This window comes from Python bivittatus, unplaced genomic scaffold, assembly GCF_059951505.1.
Source record: "Python bivittatus isolate LINGU-HERP-01145 unplaced genomic scaffold, Pbiv_v1 ctg000850_np1212, whole genome shotgun sequence".
Lineage (NCBI taxonomy): Eukaryota > Metazoa > Chordata > Lepidosauria > Squamata > Pythonidae > Python > Python bivittatus.
This window is the reverse complement of record NW_028277112.1, coordinates 6,745,505-6,760,865: the sequence shown is the minus strand read 5'-3', so window position 1 is coordinate 6,760,865 and position 15,361 is coordinate 6,745,505. Positions and strand designations below refer to the sequence as shown.

General features: G+C 37.7%; 1 protein-coding gene across 2 annotated transcripts in view; it reads left to right on the top strand.

Annotated features, from left to right (window-relative positions):
• Positions 1-15,361, top strand: part of MCCC2 (methylcrotonyl-CoA carboxylase subunit 2) — a 39,777-nt gene that overhangs the window by 8,944 nt on the left and 15,472 nt on the right. For both annotated transcript variants that reach the window (XM_088130464.1, XM_025177766.2), the window contains 7 exons: positions 1,026-1,110; positions 1,920-2,021; positions 3,661-3,788; positions 4,974-5,086; positions 9,766-9,879; positions 11,912-11,976; positions 14,094-14,193. In XM_088130464.1, coding sequence (XP_087986590.1) covers positions 1,026-1,110; positions 1,920-2,021; positions 3,661-3,788; positions 4,974-5,086; positions 9,766-9,879; positions 11,912-11,976; positions 14,094-14,193 — 707 coding nt within the window. The remainder of the gene's footprint in view (positions 1-1,025; positions 1,111-1,919; positions 2,022-3,660; positions 3,789-4,973; positions 5,087-9,765; positions 9,880-11,911; positions 11,977-14,093; positions 14,194-15,361) is intronic.

Here is a 15,361-nt window from a genome sequence, read left to right as displayed (position 1 = left end):
GGTCGGGACCATCCTAATCTCAGGAGGGACGATGTTCCAGAGGGCAGGTGCCACAGCAGAAAAGGCATGTCTCCTTTTTTAACAGTTAACAGAATTCAGGAAGATCTTACTAAAGATCTTACTAAAGGAAAAGATATATGAGAATTATACATGAAAAGATTATCATAGAAAGATAGAGTTAGGAGCTACAACAATTCTCCCACCAATAGTTAATGTTCTGTGGCCACTGAGCCGCAAGTCCTTATCCCATTGTAGGATCTTCTCTTCCTCCATTTTTGCTCTCTTTTTCTACTTTGCAGTTTCTTGGGAGTAGAAACACATTTAATATTCCAATCTATGATGTGTCCATTGATTACTATCACATCTTTCAATTTCTACTATGGGGACATCTAAAATTATGTTCTGAACAAGAAGGTGATCTGTCCATAAATATGCTGGCTAGTTTTATACTTTGTGTATTTTAGAATTTTTTATAAATTGCCCCAAAGTAATAGGAACAACATAAACTTAAGAATAAGGAAAACTAGATGGTTGCTCCAAATCTTCTTCTAGATCAAAGACACACTGAAAAGGAATGGTCTTAAGCACCTTCTGAAATGTCAATAGGGCAGAGGCTGTATATATCTGTAGGGGCAACATGTTCCCCTGTGCTGGGGCTGCTACAGAAGATGTCTTTGTATATCTATGTATGTTTAGGAACTTCACTCAATTCTTTTTCTCTCCTACTTCTTGCTTTCTACCCCTTGAGTCTCACAATTTAATGCCTCTCAGTTATCACTGAGATATTTGAGGTTCCTTGCTGTGTTTGCCAATAAACTCTTCCTATGTGAGAAGAGTGGTTTTGATTGCATTTGTACAAGCACAGGAAAGGTTAAATTGGTATTACAAGAGGTGACATTACAGAAATTAAGTATTCAGAGAATATTATAACAATTATGTGTATTATCTGTGAATGTCTACTTGATAATGGTAAATGTTTATATATACATGCAAGCATTTAAATGATCAAAGGTCTTGCATGACAGGTGGTGGAGAGAAGTCACGGAACCTGCACACATCAAGAGGAAAATTGTTACCTAGAGAGAGAATTGACAAACTTACAGATCCCGGGTATGTATTTGCTATTTCATTATTATTGTTTTAACATAGGATGCATAAATTTCCAGTTTTTCTGTTTTAATATTAAATGATTTAAAATTACCTAAGATGCTTATAATTTTGGAATCAGTTAAAATTATCATTTACTGTTAGTAGTAATGTATGTGGTAGTCACTGTGAGCATTCCTCGGTCAGAATGGAAAGGTGGGCTAGAATTCCAAAATAAGTCAGTGTTTTTCTGGAGTTAGGTTATTATCCATTAGTAGTTCTTTGGGTTCGAAGAAGACACTCTATTGTGCAGTTGATCTGTGGACATGGAGGTGGCTTTGCATTCCCAATCTGGAAGCGCAGAGTCTAGTGTAACGGGGGTGCTGGAATTCCATTATTGTAGTAACTGTGGGTGTTATTTTGAGACAACGCTCATGGTTTCTGTCAGTTTTTGGTGGCTTCTGTCTTCAAAACCAGTGGAGACTTCATAGCACAGGGCTCACCAATGGGTTCTGTCAGCAGCTGCAGCTTCTAGTTCCCTTGGCTGGATATCACAGTGGTGTAGGGTTTCTTTCACAGCGTCTTTGTAGCACTTGCGTGGTTGACCTCGAGGTCTCTTCCCAGACCCCAGTACATTATAGAGCAACTGGCAAAGCATACAGTGGTCATCCAGTTGGATGATGTGTTCCACCCACTGCATCTGGGTTCTGATAACCAGATACTCAATGCTGGTGGGTTATTATACTGTAAGCTTAAACAGTGTATACCTGCTAATATTAATCAGATGAGGATTCTTCATATGACTAACATTCAGAATATTTCTCTCTTCTTAGATCTCCATTCCTGGAGTTCTCCCAGTTTGCAGGTTATCAGCTGTATGGCAATGAAGAAGTGCCAGCAGGAGGCATCATTACAGGCATTGGGCGAGTGTCGGGGTGAGAACTGCTACTGCTATATTGCTTTGCGTGTTTGTTAGTTTCATTTCTGCTTTTACTATGGTATTTTAATTTGCCTTGCCTTTTAGTTTGCGTCATTAATATGCAATAATATTGTATCAGCATTTGTATATTGTCAGTTCTACTGAGCGAATAATTTGCATTGTTGACAAATTATCAAGCCTTTATTTGAGTTTCATGGTTAGGCAGTTGTCCATGCTGCCTATGGCTGTTAAAAATTGTGGTTTTTAGCAATTGTAGCAAGACATCTGGAAGGCCAAAAATCTTTGTCCCTACATTAAACAGTCACTCCAAATCAAACAAGGAAGAATGACTCAAAGAGGGTCTTTTATTAATATATCCGAAAAAGCTGTAATTTAATGTACGGATGACAGTCGGTGCCCTGTCTGATATTTTGCTAAACTACAAGTCCTAATAGCCCAGCCAGCATGGCCAATGGTGAAGGATGCTCGGAGTAGTACTAGTCCAGTAACAGCAAGAATGCCACAAACCTCGGTCTTGGCTGTAATGGGTCTACATGAAATGATGACAAAGAATTGTGTTGCTATTAGAATAAGCATAGTGTTAAAATAATGATTTAATTAATTGAAATTATTCATGGTGGGACTTGTAGCCTTTAGAAGAGTTTAGAAGAGATAGTTGTCATTCAGTGTTTTAGCTTTACAGTATTCTTAGCCTTGTGTCTGTGTTTGGAATTGTGTGATGGAATGTATCTATGAGGAGGAGAGTGATGTGGGAGATCAAGGAAGGAAGGGGTGCATTCCAGGAGGGGAAAGGAGACAAGAGGCAACACAGTCCGCAGGGGGAGCGTGAGAAGAGTAAGAGATTCTAGGGGGTGGCTATCCTGAATCTCTTACTCTTCTCACACTCACCTTGCGGACTGTGTTGCCTCTTGTCTCCTTTCCCCTCCTGGAATGTACCCCCTCCTTCCTGATAGCCTTGACCTCCCACATCACTCTCCTCCTCGTAGATACATCCCATCACAAATTGTGAGTTGCTCTGCTGGCCAGAAATGCTTCTCACTTACTTCATATGGGCTGTAGTAGAGCTTTTTTCAGCAGTGACTGATATCTTTCACATTTGAATGTCACCGTGGTATATAACGTGGGCGATTCTTGAAGATTCCTCTAAGGAAAAGCGGAGTCCTCTGCTTGCTATAGTAGATATAGAAAACATCATGGTGAGGACTTGTTTAAGAGTAGTAATATATAATAAGTATAATGGAATCTCTTACTAAATAAGTTTGGAACTGCTAATGTAAGCTCACATTTCAATGAAAGTTTCATTAATTTTAATGATTATACAATTAATTTTGGATATTCTCAACTATAGGTAGTCCCTGGGTTAAGAACGTCCTGTTTAAGGATCACCCATAGTTAACAACAGAGCCTATTATAGCAAAATTTGAGTTAAATACACAATGATTCTAGTTAAATACACAGTGTTTTGAGTTAATTACACAATTAATTAATTAATTAATTAATTACCCTAACTCATACAGTATTATACAATAATACTGTCCTGGCTTACATACAAATTCATCTTAAGGACAGACCTTGGGAACAGAACTCATTCTTAAACTGGGGACTACCTGTAACTATTAAAAACTGAATTTCAGAGTGGAGTGTTTGATTATTGCCAATGATGCAACTGTCAAAGGTGGAACCTATTATCCAATTACTGTAAAGAAGCATTTGCGTGCTCAAGAAATTGCAATGCAAAACCATCTCCCTTGTGTATACTTAGGTAAGTGCTAAGTTTTGAGGCACATTTTATTTTGTAAGAGGCTACTGTTATGACACACAATGTCTACTGTAACTTATCTTGCAGTTTGGCTATAAAGCCACAATGCTTTTTAATTCAGTGGCAGAATGTAATATAATTAACAACATTGTCTTTGAATTGGCAAAAACATGATTTATAATTGATTGGAAACCAATATAGAAAATTGGTTTGAACTGAGTTTGAAAATCTGGATTTGTAAGGATTATGGTTTGTTGTAATGTCTGAATGGTCTGTCAATTTACATATAATGGCAAACCATAATTACAGCTTCACTTTGTCCTCCAAGAGGCTGATACACTACGGGTGGTGGGAATGGATTTTTAAAGCCAAGTGCCCAGTCTTTTAAAAAAAAAGGCAGAATAATAACTATAACTTATAGAGTATACATAGAACATAGATTGTTGGATAAGCACCCCTAAAATTGACCATATTTCCTGGAGTTGAGTTGAATCTACACTTCTGGTTTGAAAGTTTAAACAGTGCTATTGAGTTCTAAACAATGCTTACTGTCAATCACTGTTTGGCATAATGCCTAAAATATGTATCTGTATCTTAACTTCCAAAATACAACAAGGGTAGAATAAAGATGCAGAAGTTGGATTTAGTATATACTGTATTATAGGTTGTAGAACATTGGAAAACATTACAGTGGGCAAGAGACATGAAATATCTCCACTGTAATAATATCTATTAACTGTGTTTCAATGTTTTGTTTTATTGTTTAGTTGAAAACGGCAGTCACATCTAACGGGCAGATGAAAGGAATGGCCTTAAGCAATCCATGATTGCACTAAAACTGCCTAGCTTTTCCTTCTCAGGCCTTGGGATCTTCTCTTTTTGTCTTTCCTTTATAGGATTTGGATGGAGGTGGCTTAGATAAAGGATTCTGGATTGGAGGTGAGGAAATCCCTTCATCCAAGTAACTGCCGTGAAACAGCTCCAGTTTGCCTTGTAGCAATGACAGTGGCAGATTATGAACTTTGGGCAGAGAAATAAATCAAGTCTGCTTTTTAATCTCCTTCTCCAGACCTGTCTGTGCTATTGCTTCCTCTAAGGACTCTCTGCCATCCTCAAAGGGAGCAATACTTTTAAATAAGACTTTAGGAAAATGCCAGTTGTTAATGCTCAATTTTTATTTGAACTTAGTTGATTCAGGAGGTGCCAACTTGCCTCGCCAGGCAGAAGTGTTTCCTGATCGTGATCACTTTGGTAGGATTTTCTATAACCAAGCAGTCATGTCCTCCCAAGGAATTCCACAGGTAATTCTGTTTAAGAACAAAAGCAGAAAAGTATTAGTGGCAGATATGTAGCTTATGAATACTATTGGAAGGCATGTGGATCAATTGGAATTGAGAACTGTGTAAATGTGTGCAAATAGTCATCTGTTGTGAAACTACAAAGTTATGACTTCTAGTATCTTCAGAAGTGAACTATTTGTCAAGAATTCTTGATTCTTTGAATGTTCTCTATAAATTGATACAGGTAGTCCTCATTTAGTGACCACAATTGGGACTGGCAACTCAGTCATTAAGCAAGGCTGTTACTAAGTGAAACTGCGACTGTGCTTATGATCTTACTTCAGCTTTCCTCTGCTTTATAGATCTGCAAAGGTCATAAATGTGAAGACTGGTCACAAAGTTACTTTTTTCATCACCATTGTAACTGCAAATGGTCATTAAATGAGGCAGCCGCTAAATGAGGACTACCTGTAACATTTATCACTTTGGAATGCCTCCCACTCTTTTATTGGTAATTTTGTCCCCTAGTGCCTTTTTCTAAGATTGTCAAAACCGAATTTAACAAGTTGAATAAACCAAGCTGCAGACAATTTATTAAGGAAAACCAAGTTATACCAGGTAGAAAATTAGTGTAATTTACAAGCATAGATGTCTTAGTGATTGATGGTGGTGCAGCTTGTGATGGTGCCTGAGCAAAATCTCAGGAAGATAAAGAAATGAGAGATGTGTAAGGTTCTTGTAGGTTGGTTTTTTCACCATCACTTTTTATGATGGTCCATCCCCTTTTTTTAATCTCAAAGAGACATTTTTATAACTTTCTCATGTTTCATGAACAGCAGTATAACATTTCAGAAAAAACTGTTTGGACAGCAGGTGATAGTATGCTAAACAGCAGGGGCCTGACAGCAGGAAGTAATTTGTGGCTATTTTGATATTTTTTGTATTGCTCCATCACTTTTTAATTCAAGCACTTGGAATGGTAATGCGTGGGAAAGTTGACCTCTTTCCTTTTTCAGCAAAGTAACATAGCTTTCTGTCGTCTCAACTGCAGTCAAAAGGAGCATTTACCTCTGCTGACCACTGACTAGTTAATGGCTGGCTGTGGGCTTCCTTCCCCTGTTCAAGCTGTCCTGTAAGAACATTCAGACAACTGTGTGTAGGATTTATGCAACTATCCCCTTCTTTGTCTTAAAATGAGCTTTTTGTTATGATGCAGAGCTGTTCTGGAGAAAATGAAGATGGTAGATTTAAGGTGTCATAAACCTCTGTTATACCAATTACTTAGTATATCTGGCTTCTTTTGTAAATTGGCAAGAGTACGTTTGAGATGGGAAAGTGGTAGATAAGTTATCCTACTGTAAGATGGCAAATGCATTTCCAGAACTCAGTGCTCTCCATTTGCATACATTCTTTACTGAAAGCATGTTTGGTAGTAACTGGGAGTCCCTGGAATCACTCCCTCCCTCCCTCCCTCCTTCTCTTTTATTTTAGTTTCATTTTTCCTGAAGAAGGAGAATATTATTCTTCATAATGCAAGTTAATTTTTGTAGATGTCTGTGTATTACTAATAGTAATAGTAGTAGTAGTAGCACATGGCCACCCACTCCAGTAGGCCTTAATTGGTGAGATTATTTGTCTGTGGCACAGTAAAACATCTGCTTACTAGTTGTAACTGACATAATATAGGCTAGTTCAGTTAATGATGAAGCCTAATTTACTCACTATTTTACAGAGTGTGCATGAGGTTACAACTTTAACCTCTTTAATTTCTTTTCGTTGCCTTCTCAGTTTCTTTCCTTATTTTGCTGGCAATACTAGCATAATGAAGATGGCATGCGTGATCTATCCCATTTACCAATCTAAGTGCAAATGATCCTCACATACAGTGCTGGGTTTAGATTTGGGAATGCAGCTTAAAAAAGCCTTTATATTCTGGTTTTATAAAATATTAGCTTTCAGAATAGGCTTGGAGAAAGTCAGGAGTGTCTGTGTGTATGTGTGTGTGTATGTATGTGTAAAAAATATCAAGATCATGGCCATGACTATGTAATTGAATCCTGCCCCTTTTTTATGTGCACATGTAAAAAGGGGCAGGGCTTCAATCATATGTTTGCAGCCCCGCCTTGGCTTTTTTTACTTGACCCACAGACGTCCCTGGATAAAATATTATCTCACAATTGCGGTGTTAAGTTTTGTGTTTCTTGCTTTTTGTAAAATCTACTAAAATTTGATACCTTGTCAAATTACTGCATAAACTACCCTAAACAGTGTAGTAGTACTTTCAGCTCGGTTGTTGATAAAGAGGAATGAATTAGCTATGGATGACCTAAACTGGTGTTTTTTTAGTAGAAGGGATGGGAAGGGATAGTCAGGAGGATTTTGAATTCTGTAGAATTGAAAGTACTGCTGTGACAGTGCCTAAGCCGAGGACTCTTGCTCATAGTAAATGATTTGGCAGTGGATAGGTACAAAGACTAAGATTCAGTTCAGTTCATATTGTCAGAACTGAATTTCTAGTATAAACAGTCAAATTAGAGCAAGAAAGAAAATGAGTTCATAATATGGACTGTATGGCCATGTGAACAGTGCTGAGTATGTTGTAGACATCATAGAAGAAGATACAATTGTAGCTCTAAATAAGACATGAAAGAGCAGGCTTCTCTCTGTGTGAAAAGTAAATAGATTTATTAACTTTTTGAAAGGTGATGAGGATAGTGAATGAAGAGGGACAATAGAACCAGGAGCATCCACAGGTAGGGTAAAACAAGTCAAGATAGTGTCTAAAGTTGCATAATCGAAGCCTGTCCCTTTTTTTACCTGCATCACAATGCGTAAACAGGGAGATTGTGTAGTTATCATCTTGGCTTTTTTACCCTCCTTCCCGGACAGAATAATAAATTGATCAATAAATTCTTTCCCAATCTTTCCCAAGGATCAGGTTAGCAAAAGTTAAACTAAAAAGCCACAGCTAAGGAAGAGATCAGTAATTTAAGTTCTACTAGGAACAGCCAAATATTGCAGGAAGAGATAATTAAAACTTGAATCTGTATTTTGTCAGTTAGTAAAAGTAGTGAGGCACAGCCTTAGGTCATAGTAGAAAGAAAGGCCTGACAATCACTTTGGGTTTTTTTCTTCACTTGTTTTTTAACATCAAAGTTCCATCTCCAAAAAAGGCCAGGAGAGTAGACGTGATCTTTCCATTTATGTGGGAGAGAAAAAGTAGAGGAAGTTCAGGAAGAAAAATGTGTCACTGGATGTATTAGCTAGGCACTGTTTTGAAATAGTGACTAATCTACAGACCACAGCAAACAAATGACTGTGAATTGATTGCTGAGATCAGGAAGAATGGGCATTCTTAAGAGAGAGTTCAGGAGCAAAGCGAAGAGGGATAAGAAGCAATGCCAGCTCCCTTGCTGAGACTGTCCCTCTGGCAGGCAGGAGATGTGTTGGTTGAAGCAGAAGCACCCTCATTTGTGACAGCCCACGGTGTACTTGTGAAAGATTGTGGAGGTGGAACTGCACGAGGCAGGAAGTTGGGCTCTGTGGTCTAAATCAGTGTTTTTCAAACTTAGCAACTTTAAGATGTGTGGAACAACTCCCAGAATCCCCCCTAGCTGACTGGGAAATTCTGGGAGTCAAAATCCACACATCTTAAAGTTGCTAAGTTTGAAAAACGCTGGTCTAAATGATCCATTTCAGCTCTATGATTTTGTAACACAAAAGAATGAAACATTGCCAGCTAATTTCCTGAACTAAGTATAAAATCAATCAAGATCAGAGCTTGAAGATGAGTTCTTGTTACACATTTTGCCATTTGTTTTTCTCTTTATTGATACATTAAACTCTGTTATATAGCAGATACATAAGAATGGAAAGCTCATTAAGGAGAAAGTGATTAGTATCAGCACATCTAAAAGAATGAGGGTTGATTAAGCAGTCCAAGTGTGTAAGTAGAAGGTATTGGAAACTCGTTTAAAAGCACATGAAAAGAACAAAAAATCTGACCAAAAAAGAAATGACTGAGGTAGAAGAATTCAAGAGGTAGAGAGAGGCAGAAGAATTCAGGATACAAGAAAGAGAAAAACAAAAATATTTAGATTTAAACTGAACTTTTCAACCATGACTGAATCCTAAAGTGGCTTAGAAGAAGTCAAATTCATTGCAACAATATGATCTAAGACGAGTGGCTGCTATGTAGAGACCAAAAGAATCGTAGTTGTTCCCTTCCTTGCAATTTGTCTTGCTTTTGACATAACTTCCCTGGTTAGTTTATTCCCTATGTGTACTATTAGTTAAAACAAAATATTGAAATGTCATAAAATATGCAACACTCTACTGAGCTGCTTTCCTGCAGTTAAAGATGATTTTCCAAAGAAACTTGGAGCCTAAAGGTATGTTGAGAAATTCATGATGAAGTTTCAAAAATGATCTCAGAATGGGAATCTGAGATGCTTAGATGCATTTTTGCTGCTGGTGGTTGCTGATTCTTGGTTATGAAGTAGGGACTCTACAGTCTTGTTCTAGCTGAAGGTTGAAGCTACTCTACTTGTATGATGGAGTTAAATCAGGAGAACTGTTGCTTTCCAGAGTAGTCAATAATTTTGGTTTATATATCAGAGAGAAGAATTAGGTTTGTTATGCATTAGATTCTTAGAGTGCATCTGATTTCTTATCAACCATCTTTTTGTTTGTTTTTTCAGATTGCCGTGGTTATGGGCTCATGCACAGCTGGAGGAGCCTATGTCCCAGCAATGGCTGATGAAAGTATAATAGTTGGCAAGCAGGGCACAATATTTTTGGGTGGACCTCCGTTGGTGAGTGAAGTAATTTCAAAGGATTATCAAAGCCTTCCTTTATAAAAATAGATAAAGATAACTGTATTGAAGATTTCATTATAACAACTAGGTGTTGTAAAAATACTAGAGGATTCTGTGGTTGCATAGCCATGTGATGGCATCTGGCTGATCCAGTAAAACTAACCAAGGTCAGACTAGGTTACTACTTGGATGGGAGACATCCAAGAAATCCCAGCACTGAAAACTAGGCTGGGAAATTAAAAAAAAACCTAGAAGGGGACAGTGACAGATCATTTCCCTATTGCTTTGAGGTGTCCATGAAGTCACTAGGAGTTGAATATAATGGGAAGACATCATTATTTTTACCTATATTCCCTGGCTATTTCAGCAACAGGGCTGGACTGACAAAAAAAAATCTGCTTTTCTTTTCTTTTTTTTGACAGCTATTACTGGTTTAGTTGTATTCCGCAGTTTGTACTTATGTATTTATTTATTTGTCACATTTATATAGCCCCCCATCTCACGTAAAGTGACTCTGGGTTGCATACAACCATTAAATAAAACAGCAAATAGATAAAAAACAATCATTATAAAAAGATAAAAAGTAATTATTAAAATGAAATTATTATCAAAACTTTTTAAATATACAAACCCCACGGCAAGAGCAGAGTATCAATCTTAGTAAAGCCATCTAAGAATGTCTCCGGTTCCCAAAGACCTCCAGGCCTGATGACATAACCAGGTCTTGAGGGACTTCCTAAAGTGCTTGGAAATAGGGAAAAAATCCTGGTGGATTTTATAATAGGCAGAGATGGGGCAAACATCATATACTATCTAAGGAATCATAGACAAGCTACATTTTAACTAAACATAAACTTGCCGATTAAGTGGTTTGTACAAGATACTGCTTCTATTTTTCTTATAGAGTGTCATTTTTATTTAAAAACGTATCAGATAACAAATAGGGGAAAACTCTCAGTATGAGACCTTGTAGGGACTGTTGCCAGTCAGAGCTGACAGCACTAGCCCATATAAATCACAGATAAGTAATTATTTTTTTCCTTCCCATATGTTTGACCAATTAATATTTTTTGCCATTTTTGCAATGATGTGCTCTTTTTCAGAAATACAATTAAATACTTTCTAATAATTAATTACCTCATTTTAAAGTTAAGCATATTATTTCTAGATCTGGGGGGAAAAAACACTATTGAAATAAATTTGAATGACATTTCTGGCCACAACATAGCAGAGTTAACACATGCACTTTGCATTGCTTGTCTTGCAAAAATAGATGCTTGATGTGGAAAGTGTTTTCCTGTGTCAGGGGTAGTTTTCTGGTACAAAGTAATCAGCGAAAGCAGACATAGAAAATCAATAACAATTCTTGGATGTTGAAGCTCTATAATTTAGCACTTAATTAATCTGTTATTTAATTTCCTGTTGAATTTTAGGCACTAATTATGTCACTTTAGAAAAATGGAAAAGAACCAGAGCTTACTGATTAATTGTGAGCATTTTTTCAGAATCAAGGGCTTTTTCATGTGGGGAGGCTGTCAACTTGAACCATAATGGAAAATAAGGACAAGCAGTTAATAACAATAATTGCATTTATATTCTCTTTTCCTCTGGGAACTCAAGGTGATATTCTTAGATAGCTAGATAGCTAGATAGATACCAGTAGAAGAATATGTGTAGCTCAGGATTGAACTGTGGAGTCCTTGGTGCTCTCTGAGCTGGGTTGCTTGCTTGCAGACATTTCATTACCCAACTAGGTAACATCATCAGTGCTGGTGAGTGTGGGGTTTGCTCCCTGTTTATATACAATAGTGTTGGTGGGGGTGTGGTTTCCTCATTGGTAGATTCTTGGTTAGGGTATTTTTTCTGTTTGATTGATTGTCTGGTATTAATCCCTGCTTATCTGGGTGTTAGCTGCTGGAGAGAATGTGTTCTGGTCTTTTTGTTTTCTTCTTAGGTTTAAAAAAGAGTGCATGTCCAACACAACCATCAAGTATATTTGGAAGTGCTCAGCTTTAGTTTTCATTTTTAGGTTAAAGCAGCAACTGGGGAACAGGTATCAGCAGAGGATCTTGGAGGTGCTGATCTTCACTGCAGGTAAAATAAGCTCTTCCTTCCACCAATAGATTGGATTGTAGTAATTTTTCATTATGCTAGGTGTTATCCTGTTCTAAATGGTGGTGGAATCTTTTGCTACCACTCTTATGATGAAATACAGGTAGTCCTTGGGTTACAACCACTTGTTCAGAGACTGTTCAAAGTTTCAACAGTGCTGAATGAGGGGGACTTACGACCAGTCCTCGGAGTTCTGGCCATTGCAGCATCCCTGTGGTCATATGATCGCAATTTCCAACATTCCAACATTCCCTGCCAGTTTCCTGCAAGCAAAGTCATTGGGGTCGTTAAATTTATCCCTAAATTTAATCTTGTCTTTACTTCTCTAATAGTCGGTTCATCTTTATCTGTTCTTGAACCATAAAAAACAAAACTGTATACTACTCTCACTTCAGCATCCACAGTTAATTCTATAAGCATGCTGGTTGACATTATCTGTGTCTTCTTAATATTTGAAATTAATATGGATTTTTCTCTTTTTAATTTCCTAATGAAATATTCTAAATCTTCTTTACTGTCAGCTAACAAAGTGGTATCGTCTGCATATTTCAAATTTATTAGTGTTTCAGCCTCTGATTTTGTCTTCTATTTGTATCTCTTCTAATCCTGCCATTCTCATGGTATATTTGCTCTACAAATTAAACAGAAATTGTGACAGTATGCAATTTTCTTTCCCTCATTCCTCTATTTTGTATCACTGTTTCTGTAAATTTAATTCTTATAGTAACTTATTCAGTGTAAATGTTTCTCAAAAGAATAATTAGGTGTTCTGGCATGCCCACCACCCTTAATGCTGGCTGGGGAATTCTGGGAGTTGAAGTCCACAAATCTTCAAATCGCCAAGGTTGACGAACCGTGCCTTAAAGTGACCACAATGTTCCCTCAATCAAATCTTGCTGGCACACTTATCTCTTTAATTTTCTACGTTAAAGTATATTTGATTCAAGTAAACCCATAAATTCAGCACCATATCTGCACTGGAAGTATCCTGTATAAACGGATTATACTTTACCATTTTCTATTTCCTATTATAATGTTGATTTTATTCCTATGCTGTCTATTCAGTGATGCTCAAGTGTAGAGTCTGCATCTATGTTGCTTGGAGCAGATGTTTGCAATGAAATTGATTAACCTATTACCTTTATCATTGCATTTCCTCAACCTAAATCTTCTAATTTCAGTTTACTCTGCTTCCCCAAACATTTAATTCAATCTTTCATTAGTAATATTTGTTCTTTCTAGAAATTGCATTTATTATTTCTTGTAGGTTGCCATAGAATTTCTCTACCACTGTGTCAGTAACAGAGGTGTACACTAGTATAATATTTATCTTATTGGATATTCACTCATTCTAAGGAGTATGATATTGTTATTTATGGGGCTATAACCAAGCAAATACTTAACAGTGTCCTTTTAAACCTATTATTGCCATTCTCTGCTAATAGTCTCATACACTGGATAATAATCATCTGATTTAAAGTGGCCCATTTGAACCCATCTAAGTTCACTTACTTCTAAAACATCTCATTTAATTTCACTTTGATGATTTCAGGTTTTCCTTGGTTCATGCTTCTCACTGCTTACATGTTCCACTTCTATGAGACATTATAAAACGAGGAAGTTTGCCTTTATTACTCCACCGTTAGTATCCAGACTTCCTTGCAGTTTTGGTCTGGCTGCAGAGACTGGTCATCGCCTCCACACTCCACACCTGTGAAAGTTTAGCATTTTTTCCTGATAGCTAGAGGATTTGGGGATCTCACCATCTAGTCTCCGAGCTTATCTCAATGTTTGAGCCACGTCCATACATTTTTACTGGCAGCAGTACAGAAGTTGTTCGCCATTGCTTGGTAATGGGTTTGATTTTAGAGTTCCTTCTCCTGAGGGGTTTGACTTCCTGTTTTCACCCTTGTGGATTTCCTTAGCTTCACCTCTCCTCGTTTGACTTTACCAGCAAGAGTAACCCTTCCATGAATTTACACTCCCATCAGCATCACTCTCAGGGTTATTGGAGCTGTGTCAAGGTGGTAATCCCTCAGGATAAGGAAAAGCGTGTTTTTCTTGTTCACATACTATAGTTTTGTATTTTAAATCTGCAGAAAATCTGGTGTAACTGATCACTATGCTTTGGATGATAATCATGCACTCCACTTGGCTAGAAAAGTGGTGAGAAGTTTGAATTACAAGAAGAAAATTGATGTGAGTGTGTATTTTTCTTTAATAAGAATGTATCAGAACATAAAGTAATATACAAAAATGCTATGCCACATTATATGTTTACTGGGATAGCGCAGAGGAAAAGTATGCATTTAAGGTTGTCTCGCTTCTAGCTTGATTCAGCTGATTTCTTAAGAGTGGTTAAAAGAGCATCGCAGACCCCCATGTACTGTCTTCTGCTCTTCTTCCCCTCTAGCCTTTGAATTATCCACTTCTGTTTCCAGGTGTGCCAATAATATAGTGCCATTATATTAGGGATGTGCTGCACTTTGAGATATGTTAATTAGTTTCTCCTTAAAGAAGCTCTATCTTTTCCAGGGCTTGCATGATGCCCCTGTGATCCCAAGAAATTACGGGTTTGAGTTAAGGAGGCGCTGACACTGAGCCCTCACCCAAACCCAAAATCGTATTACATGCTGGCAGAGACTTCTTAACTCAGATGCATATTTTGGGGGATTGTGTAATTGTGGGCTGCCGTCATCCCTATGAGGTAGACCAGACAGGAAACACGACCAGATGTGCTAATTAATTGATCTGACAGTTCCCTTGGCTGCATCTCTTTGCCCTGTCTCCCAAGGCCATTCCCACATACCATTACAGCTACTGTGTAAGCCAGGAAAAGATGTCAGGTGCAGGAGTTGGTTGCGCACCCAAACCAAAGGATCTTTTTGAGTTGGGATCTGAAGAGTAACATATCTTTACATTATGCAAGGCTAGTGTTGATAGAATTCACATGGTGACTGGGAGTCAGAGAGAAACACTGCACTGGCAGATAGGAAGCATGTAGAAAAGGTTAGTAGGGATGTGGAGGCAGAGGTGGCAGTAGCAAATGGAAATGTGGAAAGTGAAGGGAAGTACAGCACAGATAGACCTCGCTTACTTATTGTTCATTCAGCAACTATTTGAATTTACTACAGCGCTGGAAAAGGAGATTTATGACTGGTCCTTGAACTTACGGCTGTCACAACATCCATGGTCACATGATTGCTATTTGTGACCTTCACAGCTGGTTTCTGACAAGCAAAGTCAACGGGGAAGCTGGCAGGAAGTTACAAGCTATGGTCGCGTGACATTGCCCTTAACGACCATGGGTGATTTGCTTAACAACTGCAGCTGGAACTGTTAAGTCGGGTGCAGTTATGTGATGTTT